General features: G+C 32.3%; 2 protein-coding genes across 3 annotated transcripts; one reads left to right on the forward strand and one right to left on the reverse strand.

Annotated features, from left to right (window-relative positions):
- Positions 1-1,815: 1,815 nt before the first annotated feature.
- LOC121121549 (uncharacterized) lies at positions 1,816-4,467 on the reverse strand. 2 transcript variants are annotated; one of them, XM_040716505.2, is made up of 3 exons: positions 4,144-4,467; positions 3,727-4,083; positions 1,816-2,512 (listed from the first exon to the last, which is right to left on the reverse strand). In XM_040716505.2, the coding sequence occupies exons 1-3, from the start codon at positions 4,363-4,365 to the stop codon at positions 2,009-2,011; spliced, it is 1,083 nt and encodes a 360-aa protein (XP_040572439.1). In that variant the 5' UTR covers positions 4,366-4,467; the 3' UTR covers positions 1,816-2,008. The 2 variants fall into 2 exon arrangements, with proteins under 2 accessions (XP_040572439.1, XP_040572438.1); XM_040716504.2 differs by having other exon boundaries at positions 4,135-4,462.
- Positions 4,468-13,046: 8,579 nt separating this feature from the next.
- On the forward strand, positions 13,047-15,075 carry Burs (Cuticle-tanning hormone bursicon). Its single transcript, XM_040716430.1, has 3 exons — positions 13,047-13,170; positions 14,384-14,540; positions 14,608-15,075. Coding segments are annotated over exons 1-3 (423 nt in total). The 5' UTR covers positions 13,047-13,168; the 3' UTR covers positions 14,872-15,075.
- Positions 15,076-19,944: the final 4,869 nt, after the last annotated feature.

Below are 19,944 nucleotides of genomic sequence, written 5' to 3' on the forward strand. Positions count from 1 at the left end.
TGCTGCCATATCCAAGGTCGGTCTTTCATGATGCTGCAGATCCAGAGAAAGACTTTGGTGGGCAGAATACTGACCCAGAGGCGTCTGCAGGGGGCTGTAAATAAAATGATTTTTGCTATATATTTTCTTCTTCAGGATTAAATATTTTAAAGTAATATTGTGTTTTTTTTTGTAGAAAAAATCCTAAAAAAAATTATTTTTATATATGTCTCTTCTTTAAAAAGCCCTTCCCCAAAAAAAGAAGATAAGTCCTGCCAACACTCCTGTCTAGATAGTATAATATTCGTGTATGTTACAATTAAAGGCCATTATTTTCTCCAATCCTAGCTAGTAGTTAAGGAAATAAAATGATAGTTAGCTAGGACCGCAGGAGTGACTAATCGGTCCAATGTACTGTTGAGTGGTAAAAAAATTGGACACATAAAGAAAAGACTAATTAGGAAATCAGTCTTGGGACCGATCCAACACTAACAACAGATAAGAGCAACATTTTTACTATAATGGAGTTGTTGATCTTTCCGGACTGAAACATTGTTGATTCAAATAAAGAATCAAATATGAATTTAAATGCCTCTGAGGGATTTAGAGCTTTTTACTCCAATCAAAATAAACCCTTCGATAAGCTCATTTTTTTAAATAAAAAGAAGAAAAAACCATAAAAATTTGTTTTGATTCTTAGCAGTGATCGACTCAATCATTCTAAAAAAATTGTGTTCTTGATTCCCAAGAGATTTATTGACTTTTTTATGTGTTATATCTTTCGCATATGCTTGTATTTATACACAGAGATTCAATTAATATGGAACCCATGTCTGTTTTTAAAAAAAATAAACCGAAAATTAACATGGTCACCCTGACGATTTGAAAAATATTTGAGAAGAGAGACATCATAAAACTATGACATGAAGGAAAAATACACAAACCCCACTCCGTATTCTAGGAATGATATAGGCAGGAATTACAGAGATGTTAATCCTGAATGCTACTCCGAGTCCAACAAGGACTTGCACTTATAACTCTATAACAAATCCTCAAACTTACTCTTCGTCTTCCATGCAGTAGTGATTATTTTATACTTGATCTCTCTTCAAGAATAATGATAACAGCTTTGATAAATAAAAAAGATATTTTCAGGTAGCAATTACAATCTTCAAATTTCATATTTTTTAAACCTCTCCCATACAGTATTTTCATGATTGTGAAATTGGATTAAAAAATTAATAGATTTTGGGATTCCTATTAATTAGACTAAATATATCAATCTTTCAATTATATTGTTCAAAAGACTATTTTAGAAAGAAAAAGTTTGAGGCTCAAGGAACATGAAAATTTAATTTTTTCAAGAACAAGCTTCAACTACAAGAGCTCTGAACTATCCAAACAAGCTAACAGAATACTTGATAATTAGGTTTGTTTCTTAAATATTTGAAAACTCATTTAATACTCATAAAATTTTGAAAAATACCATAGCTTAATATTATCTGGGTGAGAACTTGTTGAATGCTTTAGTCCTTGGACATTTAATAGAGTATCTTTCCCCAATTCAACCTACTTCAACGGAGGTGAAACGATGTTTATCAAGTCTTCGATTTTTTTTCAACAAGGCTTCCCAATCAATTAGGAGACTAAACTATGCAGGAATTTGTTTTTGGTTTAAGCTAACAAACTGAAATATATATAAATATACATAATCGATAATTTTTAAAAGCGTAATCGGACGATAAGTCCCGAGAATTATAAAAAGATAGATAATATTTAACTCTAATAGAAATCATATTTTCTTTCGCCAATAACAAATTTTAAATATGAACTATGTAAGAACCTAGCTTTTATTTTAAATAAGAATGAATAACTCTTGATCATTTACATAACCGATGATACAAATCCTGTGAATGATTTGTTTAAGGAACATAACATTGAAAATTAATTATTAACGATAAATTCAATTCCTGAATGATAATAATTGTACAAGATTATTAGTATTAATCATATTCTTAAATAGACAAGTTTAAGAATCCATTTGATCTTCTTCCTCTTCGTCAGATGTCTCCCAATTTTCTGGATTATCAATTGCACTTTCAACATCGTTAACTTCTTCTTTATCCTCTTCAGGCTCAGGGCCAAGCTCACTTAATAACTCATCAATATGTTCCATCATTTGAAGATCTGGAGTAGGATTCGAACTATGCACTACCTTTGCTTTGTTTAAATAATACCGCGCATTGCTCTTATAATCCTCATCATTTGTAGAGCGTAGTTGATAGGTCCAACCTAAAAGATACCATGTATCCACTACCGTATCATCCTCTTCCACCATTCCATCACATATTCTAGTAGCAGAGTCAAAATCCTCTAGTTCCAAGCATAACTTCACTGCTGCTATACGAGACTCATATGGTACAGCACACACTTCCACAGGATCAACAGATCCTGCTTCCTGATTATTTGATATTACGTTTTCGTAGGCTGGAAGCCACAATGCTAAACTCGCTGACATAGCAGTTCGAGCTTCCTGAAAAGATGGTCAAAATATTGATTATTATAGATAACTTACATATTTAAAATACACCTAAAATGAATGAATTTTATAAAATAAGATAAATAATAATTATACAGTAGGGTATTGGTTCCCAACTGGGGCTCTTTGGAACCTTTGTGCTCAACGGTGCATCTTTAAGGGTTTAAAAAAAACATTAGGTTTATAATATTGAAAATAAATGTTGCAGGGCTTTAGATTGATGAAAAGTTTGGGAAACACTGCATTAGGGATTCGTCTGCCGATAATTGATATTTTTCTACAATTTTCCCGTTAGCTACTATTAGTAAATAAAAATTACATTTGATAGATGTGATCAATAATTATATTTTCAAAAAATAAATGTTTGATATGATCTCTAAGGCCATATGAATAATAGCAACAAAGAGTCGACTTGCCAGTAATTATATCTTCAATTTTTTATAAGTTAATCCGATTTGAAATTGTACCTAGTCAAGTTTAAGCGAGTTGTGGTACAATAATCATAAGAATATGAGCTAAAATATCAATTTTATCCAATATTTCCACAATTTATTCATGACTACGTCAATTTTTTCTTTGTATCTCGAAATTGGAGACAGCGATAGCGGATATTTGGAATTTAATTATAGGAGAGGGATCTAAACTTTTTCGAGACATTTGGACAATTAGCACTTAGAAAAATCATACAAAGTAAATGGAAGGACTCATCATTTGGAGGAGTTTGTGAGTTTGAGTCTTATGGAGTTCAGACTCAATTGTGGACTAAGGGATGAGGAAGGAAGAGATCCCATCTCCTTTAGTAAAGCACTATGACTTTTTCTTGTATCTCCATTAGCAATTACAGGATGAACGTAATAGGTATCGTGGAGATTCTATGTCATCAAACAGAGAGTGACTATGCACATAAATAGAAATATACAATACCAACTCCAATGATTGTTTAGCCCAACGTGAAAATTTATTCGAGCAATTGTGATCGATTAAGTAGAGATCCATCTCCTACTCCCAATAGTACAATCTTTGCTCTGTAATGTGTCGCTTCTTTACACTTAGCGAAGTCATTTCATAAGTATTAAAAGGTAGCGATAATTGAATATAAACTATTCACTGTTGTTGTCATCGAATTCGAGGTAGAAAGTATAGCGTACAATGTACCCCACTATTAGGGCCTATCTTACACATTTTTAGTTTTTGTGTAGAATACATACATCAAACTCCTGTTTTATAAGATGAAATCTGGCTTTCATTTGCAGGGCTTCTGGATTTTCCCCATCTGCATCTACTGAACTCTTAATCGCCTTTACACATTCTTTTTCAGCATTGGGATCGTCGCAAAGATCCGTAGTATAGAGTTCAGCAATGGAAACGTACGCATTAGATAAAGCTCTGATATTTTCAGAGTCCGGCTTTAGTCGGGTCAGTACATCAATTCCTTTTGAATAAATGTCCAGAGACTCCTTCCCAGAAGAGAGTTGCGCAAGAGTGAAGTACTTTTCATAGCCAACCTCGGGTTGAATGGCAATGGCCTTGTTCAAGAACTCTCCTGCCTTTTCAACTTCACCTCCCTGGAAGAAAAGAAAGATTCAATCAATATAAATAAATAATTATTAAATAACCGAAACCACCTCCAAGAGTAGAAATGCAGATAGTTCCAAGACCTTGGGGTGATCATTATTTATAGCTAGTGCCTTTTGAAGACATCCTTGAGCCTCAAAATAATCATATCTGTTAATAGACTCGGATGCACTCTCCACAAAAGAGTCAACATTGCCTTGAATTTCCCGTTCTATAACCTTTTTCTCCAACTTATTTCTCAAACGAGTTCTCGTTCTGTCAAGGCGACCCATTTTGAGTCCGTCTGAATTACTTTTATAATTATTAATTAGTATATTTCTTAAACAATTCCTTGAACACGTGCAAAAGATTGTTATTGTTTAAAATACTAATATTTTTTACTCTTGGTGACGTCATGACAGGTTACGAAGAATATAAATGTTCCGTTTTTTAATCTTACTAAGGAGCAGTTTCACTCGATCAATATAGTTAATGTCGGACATTTTATAGACCTAAACAAGCAAGCTATATAACAGGAATATTTTTTAATTAATAATGAGGGGAATAGTCAATCAAGTAAAAGGATTTAAACCTCACTGTCTTATGAAAAAAGTATTCCTCTATTGTATAGTTTTATTGTACATCAGACCCTAAAATGCATTAAAAATATGTTATTATATCGTTATATAATCTTATTTCCATATTGTAGATAAAAATTAACAACTCTAATGGAAAGAATAAGATATTTTATCTCTAATTATCCTAATTTTCTCGTTCCCAATGGATCAAAAAAAAATTATAGATTTAACCATTTTTAGGGATTTTTACTAAATATTACTTTATCATTAGCATTAAGTAGTATTCAATGCAAGTTTTAAGTCTTTTCTTAAAACTAAAGCCATCTGATGGAGTATTATTGAAAATTTGTGTATTTGATGTTGTTAAAATATCAACTTTGAGGCTCCAAAATGGCGTTTCCTTCAATTATAATGCAATTTATGGCGTCCGTGAAAATGCAGAGCCAATGAGTTCTAATAATATTTTTTAATTTTAACAATCTAAAGATTAATTGTAATCTAATTTACACTTGTAAATCTTTTAAAAAAATGTGTAGAAGGTAAAATTTATTTATAAATATGTATATGATTAAAAATACATCCAAATACTAATTTATTTCTATTTAATTCCTTAAAGCTCAGAGTTATTAAGCTACGGATCCAAAGTTTATTTTTTAAGCTGGTCTACTGTCAATAATACCACATAAAAAATGTACGTCCATCAGTTTCCTCGTGAAATTTTCCATTCTAGTAAAAAAAATAATTATAATTAGTAGAAAATGAAAAGAAATGGTAAATGAAAATCATTTTTTTTTAAATATTGTCATTCGTACAGAGGCAGTCAAGCTCTTTTGATGTCTTCTCGGTATTGAACAGAAGGTGAACTATTGAACACTTTTTCTTCAGATTCAACCTTTATGGAGGGTATAATAAATTCAAATTTTACTTTAATTATTTTTCCAAGGACCTTCCAAACTTCACTATGCGAGTGAAGGAAGTGAACTCCTTGATTAATTTTTGGTTAGTATTTTTTTTTTCTATTGGCCCTTCCATTCGGGGATTTAGATCTGGAGAGTGAGATAACTTTTTAATAGCAACTTAGTAATAACATTATGTAAGGTATCGGGAATATATATATATTTATTAATAATTTCTGGGGAGAAGGTGCTTGTTCTTAGATTTTTTTGAAAAAAAAAAAAAAATGATAAATATTTTTGGAAATTCTTTTAGAAAATTCAAAGCTTTTCACAAAAAATTAAATGTTATGAAAAAAAAATTCGAAAATTAAATTTTAAATCCAATTTTTTCCCCAAAAATATTTCAAATATTAAATTTTTCCGAGAAAAATTTCAAAAATCCATAGCTTGTCAGACAAAAATTGTAATGTTAAATATTCTTGTAAGAATCAATATCCTTAATTAAGAGTGGGACTACAGCCCCTCCAGTCCTCCCTTGTGGACGGCCCCTGGATATAGGCTTTGCTAAACTATTTAGTTAGGAGTTCACAGCTTAATATGTCCCTCATTGTTGAAAAATGTATTATTTTGTGTGTTCGGATCAAGATATACTCTCCTTAACATGGTCACACTGACAATTTGAAGAAGTTTTGGGGGGATAACAGCATCGCTGTCATGACGTTTCATTGAATTAGTAGCAAGTATCTAGTATCAGAGAAGCTGAAATAAACAAAAACCCCATTCTGTATCTACCAATGATACAGGCAGGAATTACCCCGATGTCGAACCACAATTCTGCTCCACTTACACTTCAGCTACTACAAAAAGCTGGACCTCTTTTATTATAGTACTGTTTTTAGTGATGTATATCCTGTGTAATTTTAAGGTGGCCCCTTATTTTTGGAAAGTGGTAATCTGAAGAATAAATTTTATTATCCTAAGCTTTTGTCATTATTATTTTACTCCTGAGTAGTGAAATTCCTTTCCTAAATAGATTCGATTATATTCAAAACCTGATTGTACATAAAAGCTCATTGTGCTCATAAAAGACTAAGCCGAACCATGAGGATTGTTCCAGAGTTAATACTGTAAGGCCTTGTTGGACTCAGAGTAGAATAGGTGATCGACATCGGAGTAATTCTAGAAAATGTCCTTTTTTATTTCCTTCTCCCCCTCCTTCTTTGTCACAGCTGATTGTAGCTGATCTTATGAAACGCCATGACAGCTAAGTTGCTCTCCTCCGAAATATTATTCAAATTGTCAGGGTTACCAAGTTCATTTTCGGTTTCTTTTTTTGACATCCTCAAGATACACACAATGTTCATCACTAATTATTTTCATCTATGGATACGACAATAAATATTATGTATAAAGGTACTTGTCATTCGTTTTAGTCCTAAAAAAGGGCTACACTGTGATGATAAACTTTTCTCTTAGGTCTTCCATCATTCATCAATATTAATTTGCAGTCCCAGGCCATTCAATATCGATAAATTCCTATCATTTTAGACTTAGTAACTTTGACGAATATATTCAAATAAACTTTATGTAGACATGCTCAACTTGTCAATGTTTTTAAACTTATTTGGCTGGACTTCAATTATATTGTATGGTAATTTCTTCGTATTTGATGTAGGACTGTAATCACTGAGAAGAGGAGGTCTGAATCTCAACTTCTAGATTCAAGGTGTCTAGTTTTCAATTACCTATCTTGAGAGTTGAAATATATATAAATATATTAAGACATCTTCCTTTCTTTCTGGAATAAATATTATCTAAAGTCCAAAAAAAGTATTTTCAATTTGTGACCAGAAGACATAATCCAGAGGGTTGAGATCTGGAATGTAGAAGGGGGTACATCAACTTGCTCCAAAAAGGTGCATTGTCCTCCAATAACTTTTGAGCCACTTTTAAGTTGTGGGGGTGGATACAAGAAATACTTTCGATCTGGGAGAGCGTGATGCACGTATATAATCAATTGCCCCTTCATGATCTTCTCGTAATTAGTCCAGGTCATGTCTTTTGGGAATTTTTCTTGGCTTGAAATTGTAAACGGTTGCCTTGTTTGTTCTCACCTGCCTGACATTTTCTAAATGAACAGTTCCCACATGGATAAATGTTTCATGGGTTTCTTCTTTTTTTTTTACAAAATCTGCAATCTTTGATTCTTTTCTGATGAAAAAGTCTTCAATTTAGATCGACTATTGAACAGCCAAAATGGTAGGTGGGTCTCCCAAGATGTTCACAAAGTTCCTGCAGTCTTCAGAAATAAAAATCCGACTGCTATTATAGCTTTGGGCTTCATCAGCAGTGAAATCCATGTTATGGATCCTTATTTCTTTAATGTTAGCCTCTGAGTCCACCAAGATGATGACATAGATGTCCTAGAAACCATTCTTCTACCCTGGATGAAGACTGTGACTACTGGCAGGCCTAACACATTCCAGCATGGCACTACATCAACACACAAAGCCCAGAGAACAATTGAATGGTTGAAGATATTTTGGCTATCTGCGGTTTGGCCTCCAAATTCCCCAGATTTAAATCCAAGCGATTACTATCTTTAGGGAAGGTTGAAAGCCAATGCTTGCAGGACTCACCATAATAATATTACCTCTCTAAAGCGATCCATATCCTCAGCAGCCAGGAATCTTGATCCTGCAGAAGTAGGGCTTTCAGAGGTTGTATGGAAAAGTACTTGACAAAAATGGAGGACACATAGAATAAAAGTGTTTTTGTCTACATCTCTATAGTAATAAGTTGGTAAATTTTATAAGTAACTTTAAAAAAATTACAATAATAAATTGTTAAGTGTTATCCTCTGAGGACTATTTATCTGAAACAGTCAGTAATTTTACTGAAGTTTCAAGACAAATATTACGTATACTTTTCAACAGAAATAATGCAAAATTTTCAATGGTCTTCCAATACAACAAAATCATCAAAATGTTATTATCGACATTTTTTTCATTTTTGTATATTTATCATATTTCTATTTTAATCTGGGTTATTGAGCAAGAAATAAGAAATATTGGGAACATCAAAGTAACTTTTAATGTGTGATCTCAAATTGAATTGAGTATAGTAGCAGACAAGATAGCTTTTATATCATCTTAGTAAATGCTTTGTATTCTTGATTTAAGGTATCTCTTAGCTGTGTTCAATAGAGTTTTGGTTAGTAACGCGTTAGTTCCTAATTTATTATTGTAATAGTCATATATGAAAATAGTTTGCTCCGTCCCTATATAATAAAAATAGAAACCGAAAAACCTAACAAATTGAAGAATGTTTGGGAAAAGAACAGCATAGCTGTCATAACGTTTCATTAAATTAGCTGTGAACAGCTATGATATAAAGTAAATAATCTCAAGTCTCACTCTGTATCTATCAATGATATAGGCAGGAACTACTCTAATGTTGATCTTCATTCTACTACGAGTCCAACAAGGACTTACACTCGAAGTATGCCCACACAGTGAAGTCCAATGGATTTAGATGGGGGCTTATGGGACCGGAAGGGGAGGGTTTCATGAATAAAGCTTTCCAGGATGTTGGGGGTATGAGCAGGTGCTCCATCCTTCTGAAGCAATATATTCCCCCCAGATAAGTTATCATTGATCCAAGGAATGTATCGGAATGGAATTGCCAAACTCTTATGCAAGGCGTTGCGGACTTCTTTTGCCCGATGTCGATCGCCTTTATGATGTCCTTGGATTCGACCTAAAGCTGGCGGCCGCCTCCAGTTTTTCTGTCAGGATTGTTACCAGAATCAACATGCTTTTTGAGTATGTACACCGTCGACCTTGTGATCCTAAGGTGCCTGGCAATTGCTGATGGTGTCAATCTTCCGTTGGTAAAAGCTATTACTTTTACATTATTGTCTCTCTCTCGCTGTCCCTTTTAATATAACAAGCTTGTTTTGCTTGTAATCAAAGTTTCAGCTGTCAGCTTTTAGCTGAAGTCTCAATTATTATTTTATATTCGATAAATTTATCCCATTATACGCAAATAAAAGTGTTGCAAATACTACCATAAAAACGAGAAGGACCGGTTCTAGAAACGATACATTAAATTGGAACCGGACTGATAGAACTACAGTCTTTTTTTTTTTTTTTTTTTTTTGACCAATCCAGAATTAATATTCTGTGATCATTTCCAACAATAATCTCTACAAGAAAATTACTTTTTCATTGACTAATATATAATAACGTATTAACATATATTACTTAATACAATATGTCATTACTTAAAATGTCTTAATCCGATCAAAAGACTCGAAACAATAAAGTCAAGTATGTAATTATCGGGACTGAGTTGAGTAATTTTTAATGAAAAAAAGTGGGCGGGGTCGAAACATATGGTATAATTGAATGAAGACCCTTGTTAGTATCAGCTGGTTGTTTTATGATTTTTGGGTTAAAAAATGAATTACTGCTTTTAAAAGGAGACCCTTTAATATTTAAAATAGCATTTGAGCAGGAAAACTATGTATTTAAATTCATGTATATATTTATTTTATTACGCATTTTTAATACAATATACACCAAAGATATGAAATAATGCATACTTCAGAGGGAGAAGTTAACTCCATGACAAGTGATTAAATTTTGAACAAAAAAGAAGAAAGAGCACACGCATCAACTGTTCTTCCTTTTCAATTTTTATAGATAGGTTTTTTTTTTCTTTAAAAATTACTCAAATTTAGATATGTGATTGTATGATACACAAGTTGATGATATACACGACCAGCAAAGGCTATATATAAACGATAATTCGCTTTCAAGACGTGAGGGAGTTTTACCTATTTATCAGAATGTTTTAAATACTCAATTCGACAAGGAGTTAAGTTAAAAAAAAGCTTGTAAATTATATAATGCAAAAGCTTTAAAACATTTTTTATGTCCAAAAACGTAAGTTGGAAAAGTTATGGGTAGAACCTGCATTGATTTTGTATTATTTATACAAATAATAAACTCCCTGTGAGCCATGTACTAAAATGTTTTGGAAGTATACGTGAGGAATAAATTAGGACTGTAAATTCAACGATGCAGAGTTAGAAACTACTTCATTATTGTTAATGTGTAAAAACAATATTTTCTAGTTTGATTCAGAGGATCCAACTACATACAATAAAATAATCAATGATTTTAAAAGAAAAGGCTAATACAGAAAAATTAGTTGAAATTAGATTTTAAAGAGTAGGACTGTATATTAATTTACAAATATTAACCTAATCACTATTCAATAAAAGAAACTCGTCGAATTGACTCTACCATTGTTCATCTCTTAATGAAGAATATCGAAAAATAAGTAAAGTAATATTATTACTTTGCGCCCCCGTCGTTCCTAGAGAAGGAAATGTATATGGACTTCAAAGAAGATTACAGAGGGAGTAATTGTAATTAGGGTTGCTTGTGTCCTTATATAGGACCACCTGGACGGTGGTCCAGTCTCACTTGTCGTTCCTTTAAGAATGTAAAATCTATCCCTTGTGACGTCAATGAGGGTGTTTTTCCTCCTTATTATTATTCCTTTAAATAATAGAATAAATTATATGTAACTAAGTATCAATATAATATGTTCGTATTATAATGAAACAAATAATTTTTTTGCCAAGACATGTTCAGTAATCTTCATACATATTTCATAATTCTTAATTGTCTTAATAAACCCTCGATTTTTTTTATGAAAGATTCGAAGGAACTACGGTCTTAAAGACTGGTTTCAATGATCGACAGTCCTAAGGACCGGGCCTAAGACTGGACTGGATCGAATATATAAGGACTGGCACGATATTAAATTTGTAATACAATAATTTTTACTTATACCTAATCAGTGCAACTCCATCTGGCCAAGGTTAATAGAAATACGCTTTATACTATAACGCTTTTCCTACAAATGTTTGACTTCCACCACGCTTTTAAATAGTGACGTCAAGAGTATAACTTCTACCAAGTGTAGGAATATTTGTCTGCCTTGCCCAGCAGTCGCGCGGTACGGTACTTCAAATAAAAAAATTATGGCAAGCCCAAATGGGTTTTTTTCATTGATGGTGTCAAAAGTGTCCACCCTCACAAGGTTCATTCCACCCACTTTTTGATAGCTCTCTGAATAGTCGTGTGTGACACTCCGAGATCTCTTGTATGGCCCCTAATGGACCTGAGGGGATAAGCCTGGGGTTTTTGTTTTACTCCTCCGAATCCAGTTTGGCCCTTGGTCCTCTCCAACGTTTCATACTTGCTTACATTGTAGACGGTGGTCCTAGAGTCGCCCAACTGCATGGAATGCGCGATTACAAATTTGTCAATCCCGTTCAAGTGTCATTTTCTCGACTTGTATGTAAGGTACAGAGCTCAGGTTTGTTATGTTTTGTAACTAGTTGCTGATGCCTCAAAATATCAAAATGGGAATGAATTTCAATCAATTAACCGTCATTAAGTATTTGACTAATAAGTGTTCATATTTCAATGGACCATCCGGTAAAAGAAATGAAACATAAAATATCGCTTGTAGGTACATGTTTCCAGATTCTAAACATATTTTAATGATTTTTGTATCTTTTTCTGAAAAAAATTTAGTTTCTCGTAGAATGAAGACATATAAATTAAAAATAAAAAGTTATTATTAAGATTTATTGCTTGAAAAGATATTTTTTTTATACAAGGTACAACAATATGCCTTCTTTTTTTATAATGCATGCCAATTAGGCTGTATAAGTAGTAACTGATGGATGTGTTGTAATTCTAGAGGCAAGATTCTAAAGTTTTCTTGGTTAGTCAAAACTGTGTTGATCGAAATTTTGAATGTGTATTATCGTTATGAAAGAACAATAAGCTTTCTGATATATTAAATTTGTTATATTGTTTGTTTTTTTTTTGTAAAGAGGAAGTAATGCTTTCTCACCCTGTATACTGGGCTGTTCAGGTAAATTCGGTCCATTTTCTACTACATCCTGAACGATAAGGAGAACATTTAACTTGTTTTTTAATTTTAAAGTGAGAGGTTGAGTGTTAGCTTTAAGGTGGTTGTGCTCGACTTATACTTCAAAACAAGTATTTACGATGTAGAAGATCCGGAGGTCGATCATCATCAAATTGGCTTGCACGGGACACAGACCAGCAACTGTAACTAATTAGTTAACATTTTCTTCATTTTATAATATTTAAAAAAATATGTATGACTTATAAAGTGGTCTGATGACCCTTTAATTCAAACAACATCATCAATATATTACATTACAAAGTCATACCCAAGGTTATTAGACATAAAATAAATGCTCTTGACTTTTAAAAAAATACAATTCTAGAGCTTTTGATTGATATTTTTGTGGAGAACATTTTCGACTGGTGTGATGATGCATTCATTATTAGCCATTAAGATTGGACCCCCTAGGGAAGGTTTTACTCAGAGTTATTAACTAATATTATTTGATGTCCTCAATTCAACCCTATTTTTTTAGGTCATTGGATAACATTAGAAAGTATGATACGCAGAGATTTCCATCCCTTAAAATACAGTAATGTTCTCAGTGTTGATCACATTCGTCGTTTGGACAGTCAAGCAACCATATCTCTTCGTAAATAATGTGAGTATAATATACATTATTAACAAGTGGAAGTAGAAGGCACAAAACTAAGCAATGCTTTACAAACGAGTATAGAATAGAAATAGGAAAAAAAAAAAGAAGTGAATTCATCAATCAACTTGGGATTTCCAGGTATACTGCTTTAGAACACAAAGGTCCTATCCTGGATCTTTCATAATTGTTCAGAAGAGTTATGACATAAATTTAAGTTACATTTGTGTTAAAATTAGGGATGGTATTTATGTAAAGAAAAAACAAAGTTTAGAGATTATTCAAGGAAAATAGTTTATGCAAGTGCTTTTTTTTTTTTCTTTTTTTCATTCTTTAATTATCGTCATAGATAAAAAACTTTTTGTATTTACTTCATCAAAATATGTTTTTTTATTTTCCAAGGATGTTATTGTTATATTCTTCAAGGGAGAACATATAAATTAAAGTTATAAAGTAATCACAAGTGCTGTAAAGACGAAAAAGTAACATTGACGATTTGTTGCAGAGTTTTAGTGTAAGTCTTTGTTCGACTCGGAATAGACTTGAGGATCTATATAATAATTCTAATAATTCCTGACTATATATCATTGCTAGAAACGGATTCAGATTTCCATTTATTTCCTGCATCTTATAGCTGCTATCAGCTAATTTAATGAGTCGTCATGACAGCTAAGCTGCTCTTCTCCCAAACATTCTTCAAATTATCAGGATGACGATGTTATTATTTTTTTCTTTTTTTTTAAATACTGGCGGATAATATTACTTTCATCTATGTAGATTGTCATGGTGTTAACATCTTCCTCTTTTTAATAAGAATTATTGTCTATCTTTGGTGTGAATTGTTTTAAAAATGCATGATGAAATAAATGACATTAATGCAAATGTAAATGGTTTTCCTCTTTATTGCAATAATTCATTTCTTCCCTTCAAAATCATACAACAGTTTCCCTCCCTGTTCTCCTTACTCACTCCAAAAATCTAATTCCTAGTTATAGCTCAATTAACATTGACGCTGATTGGTTGTTTATTTTTTTAGCTCGCCCGGTTTTCTTTTTTCCTTTTTTTTTTTTTGAGTTGGCAACCTCAAGTGTGATTTTTCTTTTTCTAAGCTTCTTTCGTTATTATTTGATTCCTAAGGAATTTAGACCCTACAAATTGACAAAATTAAAATTGTGACGTCACGTGAGAGCTTTATTAAAGGCACTGCAATCATTTCTTACAGGTTATTACTCGTCCTCGCCATTACATTTATTCTCCACTCCGTATCATGTGATGAATGTCATCTCACCCCCGTCATACACGTATTAGAACATCCAGGATGCATTTCCAAACCAATACCCTCATTTGCATGCACTGGGCAATGTACCTCTTATGTTCAAGTATTCCATCATCTCGTTTTCAAATCGTTTCAACATTCCTTATTATTATTTTTTTTTTTTTACAAAGGTATCTGGTTCTAAATTCTGGCTCACGGAAAGATCCTGCATGTGTTGTCAGGAGAGTGGAGAGAGAAAGGCCGTTGTTGATCTCTTTTGTCCAAATTCATCACCTGGACAACCCAAGGTTCGAAAAGTAACTACAAAGGCTCCTTCAGACTGTATGTGTCGTCCTTGTACTGCCATTGAGCAAGGAACTGTGTTAGCCTCTGATATTGCTGGTTATATTGACTCTGTTGGACCAATGATGAACTCATTGGTATCATATCAATAATTATAGTTGATTAATGTCTTCTACTTCATTTGCTATTGTTGATTAATAATCCATAATGAAATAATGCATACATCTTTATTAGTATAGCAACTCATTTTTAAGTCAATTAATATATTCTCTGTATTTTATGATATCATCGTATTATTTATTTATTAATTCCAATCAGTTAAATATGAAATACAATATATGATTTATACATTCAAATATGTTTGTACTCTTTTTTGGATATGTTAGCCATCTGACAGGATGTGAGGAAACAAATAATACTAATAAAATAAGCTGCAAGATGGCTCAATCCCTTTTGGGGAAGTTCAAATAATTGAAGAAACCAAAAACACTAGACCCAGTGGTCGATTAAAATCTGAAAACTTTGAATTTTAAACTTCAACAATATATAATTTATTAATTAAAAATATAATTTCAACAAAATTAATACTATAAATAGATGTGTGTCTGAATTCTCTTAATGATTATTGTAGCCGCCTTAGCGGTAACGATGGCTTTCTAGACGGTGGTGAAAGGTCTGGAACCCGCTGCAGATGCAGTACACTATCATGGCGTCCAAGTGCTGACTGACACAAAGCTCTTTCCATCCAATTTTTGTATAGATCTCTGGACAGTTTGCTGTAAAACTCCATGATCTCTTGCATGAACCATCATTGACTCTGGAGGATTGGTGTGGGCTGTTTTTTTAACTCTCCAGCTTGATCTTTTCAGCAGAGCTTTTCTTCATCTCCAACGTTACTTAGACGGTTACGTAGACGGTGGTCCTGGAGACACCCAACTGCTTGGAGTGCGCGGATGGAAATTTGTCGATCACGTTCAAGTGTCATTTTCTTGACTTGTACCTAGGCTAGAGAGCTCAGATTTGCTTTGTATTGCAACTAATTGTCTATCTTTAAAATATATCGAAACATAAATTAACTTCAATCACTCAACCTTCATTAATTTTTGAATTAGTTATGCACAGATATCCATACAAGTCCTGTTTATATTTATAGAGATCAAAAACATACTGTGATGATGAAGTTGAAGCCGTCTCAGTTGACCAAAACGATCATATTGTAGTTTTTATAAATATGTATGTTGACAAAATACCAGGTGGTCCATTGAAATCTAAACATTTACTAATTTAATTATTAATTAAGGTTGAGTTATTTAAATTAAGTCATATTTCGATATAATCAACCATAAACAATTAGTTACAAAACAGAACAAACTTTAGCTCTCTAGCAAACGTCAAAGTCGAGAAAATGACACTTGAACGTGATCCACAAATTTCCATAGTCATAGTCATAGCAGTTGGATGTGTCCAGGACTACCGTCAGTGCCTTGAGCAAGTCTGAAACGTTGGAGAGGAAGAAGGGTCTGTCAAAAAGGCCAAACTGGATCCGGAGGAGTACAAGAAAACAGACCTGACTTATCCCCTCAAGTCCATGAGGGCCCATGCAAGAGATCTCTGTGTTTCACACCAGGCTATCCAGAGAGCTATCAAAAAAGTCTTTGGAAAGAGCCTTGTGAGGGTGTAGAGGCCACTTTTGGCAACAGCAATGAAAAAAAATCCATCTTTTCTGTTGTAAGACTCTTTTGAGTTCTTTTGAACTTTTTTTGACAAATTGTCAGGGTTACCATGTTGAGTTTCGGCTTTTTTTAACATGCCTTTTTTTCACATAATTTTCATCTCTAATATTTATAAGCATACAACTATGATGTTTCTGAACAGTATATATTAGTTGATCCCTATAATAAAAGTCATTCCTCGAATCAGTGGCTTCGCTATGCCCTTTTTGGGGTGGCTTGAGTCCTTTCCCGCCAAAAAAATGTATGATCCCTCTTCAAATTGTTTATCATATTCTATAGATATATATAAGTATTTACTTACCGTTGTACACCCAAACTATCAATGATAATTTCAATTATTGGTTTTTTGGCTAAGAGCTAATAATGTCTTATGTATATTTATCCGTCTGTTTTTAGGGATATCACAAATGTAATCCAAAAAGGCCGAACTAATCAGTCTGAAATTTACCAGGTAGTTTTAAAAAATAACAAAGCATGTTCCTATGACGTTTTTTGGCCCTCCAAGGTCATTTAAAGCCTGTTTTACCGAAATAAAATGTTTTATTAAATTTATTCTCTTCTCCCTCTGTCAATGTTCTTTTACCTTCATTTTTTGTTTATATCCCCCACCCCCCCTCTATTCAGCCCTGTAACGAGGGACCCTTTGCTAGTATATATTGAAAGTAGCTGTGGATTTTTGAATTTTTTCCCAAAAATTTTAATTTTTTGTCTTAAGTTATGAATTTTTTTAAAAAAATTCTGAAAAATTTGATATTTGAAATTTAATTATTAAAGATTTTTTTCCCGAAAAAATCTCATTTTTTATTGGCAGCTCTGGATTTTTTGAACTTTTTTTTCTAAAAAAATTTAATTTTTGTCAATTGCTATTGATTTTTGAATTTTTTTTTTCACAATTTTTTTTTTCAAAAGATTTAATTTTTCCATTTTTATCAGACAAATGTAATTTTTACATTTTTAAATATATAAAATAAGCCCGTCGACATCCCTGAATCGATAGCTATTTTCAGCTCTCCCGATTTTTATAGCTAACTGTTACGTTTTACGACATCTTTTATACTCCTCTGGTCATTTGTAGCAAAAGTTTCGATTGTTATTTCTTATGTTGTAGAGGAGAGCAGCTTAGTTGCCATAATGTTTTATCTGATCAGCTGCAAGCAATCGTGAGAGAAAGCAAGAACATAAAGGCTACAATTACCCCGATGTGGATCCTCAATAAAAAATCAATCAATTTTATTTGAGAGGCCATATCCGGGCCTATATTAGTCTCTTAAATCAAATATAGATTTTAAACTATAGCAAAAATTATTGGGCATCTTAAGTCATCCCAGTAATTTGAATAGTAAGCCTAAAAATTCATTCAAATATGTCTACGAAATATTGGGGTGTATGTCTATGGGTTCACCAAAAGATTCCAAGGTTAGATGGAGTAATTAAACCAATTAAAGTAACATTTAAAAAAAAATCAGTGGGGATTTTATCTTTGCCTTGATTTTTTTCACGAAGCAAGCTAAAAGGAATTTTCACAAAAATTAAGTATATATTACTTTTGTATTATTGGACGAATAATTGCCAATTTCTATTTTCAAATTACTCTTTTTAACCCTTTGGGTAGGTACCAAATTGCACTCTTAAAGTAGCCAAAATTAATCCTCCCACTAAAAGAACGATAAATTTACAGATACTTTTTAAAAGTGGCTATATAAGGCCCAATATAAGTCTCTTTAAGTGTATAAAGATTCTAATCTATAGCTACAATTCTTGAGTATCTTAACTCATAGCACAAATTTGAATAGTTAGCCTATAATTCACTCATATGCGTCTATGAATTATTGAGCTGTGTCTATCAATGAAGTAAAAAAATATGTTGGGATATTCTCTCTTTCCTGATTTTTGTGTAAGATTTTTTTTATGTTGACGTACCAAATATGTTTTTGATGAACTATTACATCATTCTATTCAAAAATATCACGAGTTCCTTAAATGAAAGAAGAAATTAATTAGAGTTATTGACGGACTAGAGTACATGACGTTTGAATTTCAGGAATCATAACATTTCTCTAAGTAATGTACTTCTACGGAAAATAAAAGTACCCTTTGATAGAGTTTTGAAATACTGGGTGCGGCGAAAAAATCTTTACACTTTCAATTTAGAACAAGGAGATGTATTTCAGCAACCAGTTGTAATAGGATATGTCAATGAAATAAAAATAACAAAGATGTAGCCCCCTTGGCAGCAATGATGGCTTACAGAGAGCCTCCTTGCAAACATTGCAGATGTAGTCCTCAGTCCCAGTGCTGCTTGACAGTATCCTTGAGGTTGTTGATATTTGGGTGACGGACTCTACATACAGCCAAAAAGTAAAGTCGAATAGGTTGGCATCTGCTGGCTAAGGGGCCACATTTTCTTTGGTCAGAAAGGCAAGTTGTCTTCAAACCACTTCTTGACCTTTTTGGAGTGTGTGAAGCACACCGTCCTTTTGGTACTATATTTAATTCATGCCCTTTATTTGGGGTCACCCATGGTCACAACTTTTCCTCCGTTGGTTTTTTGCCAGCGTTCAAAAGTTATTTTCCACCTTTATTTTTAATTATCATATTTCGTTATATTTATAATGATTAATTATATTCTAACCATATGTACAAAGTATTTAGAAGAAAGGGAATGACATTAATTAATTTTGAAAGATATATGAAAATATATTAAGGGAGTAAATCGATAAAGATGTATTTGTTAAATATTGCATACAATGTTAATCAATAATAAAGCAAGTGTATTTCACAAAATATTAAAAAAACAACAACAACTGAATATTAAATGAAGGAGTACTCTATTCATAGAACGTGCACTCATCTTTTCTTTCCTTTTTTTTTGGACCAAGTTAAGGTTATAAACTTCTTTTTTTCAATTAATTTCATAACAATGAAATGCACGGGGGAATTGATTTAAAATAATCAAAGTTGGCATGTTCATGCCACTTATCTGAGATAAGTAAATAAATTAAGTTAGTTAAATTTTAAATTAACTAGTTAATTATTTAAACAGCGTTCTTTCAATTTCAACATTACTAGTTCATTTTTAAGTTATCAAAATTAACTTTTAACTTAACAACATTATCTTAATTTTAAATTAACTTGATTAAATTAATCAGTTAGAGTTAAACTTATTTTGTTATTCTAAGTTGAAATAGCCGTTAGTTCTCCTATGATTTAGTTAAACAATGTGTCGACACTATTTGTTTTATTAAATTTTTCAACATCAAATCGATCAAAAGGTTATTTTCTCAGTGTCGTAGAAAATCTCATTTTTATATTATCTCCCATATTTTTATAATCTTACATATATTTTAAGATTAGATTGATACTCAAAAATATAAAATTTTAGTTTTCTTTGACTTCCATTTTAGTAGTAACTTGAAATTGTATTTTTTTCTTGATCGTTCAATTGAAAGTGGAGAAAATTTTAGCCAGAGAGACTGACAGAATAATCTTTAT

The sequence above is a fragment of the Lepeophtheirus salmonis genome, chromosome 7, assembly GCF_016086655.4.
Source record: "Lepeophtheirus salmonis chromosome 7, UVic_Lsal_1.4, whole genome shotgun sequence".
In the NCBI taxonomy this organism is placed as follows: Eukaryota; Metazoa; Arthropoda; class Copepoda; order Siphonostomatoida; family Caligidae; genus Lepeophtheirus; species Lepeophtheirus salmonis.

Excerpts from the sequence above, each read along its gene's own strand:
- LOC121121549 (XM_040716504.2), bottom strand. The coding sequence starts at position 4,365 with ATGGGTCGCCTTGACAGAACGAGAACTCGTTTGAGAAATAAGTTGGAG. Across the intron at positions 4,084-4,134 it reads TACTCTTGGAGGTGGTTTCG|GGAGGTGAAGTTGAAAAGGC; the intron begins GTTATTTAATAA and ends CTTTTCTTCCAG. Across the intron at positions 2,513-3,726 it reads TTATAAAACAGGAGTTTGAT|GAAGCTCGAACTGCTATGTC; the intron begins GTATGTATTCTA and ends CCATCTTTTCAG.
- Burs (XM_040716430.1), top strand. Across the intron at positions 14,541-14,607 it reads AATGTACCTCTTATGTTCAA|GTATCTGGTTCTAAATTCTG; the intron begins GTATTCCATCAT and ends TTTTTTACAAAG.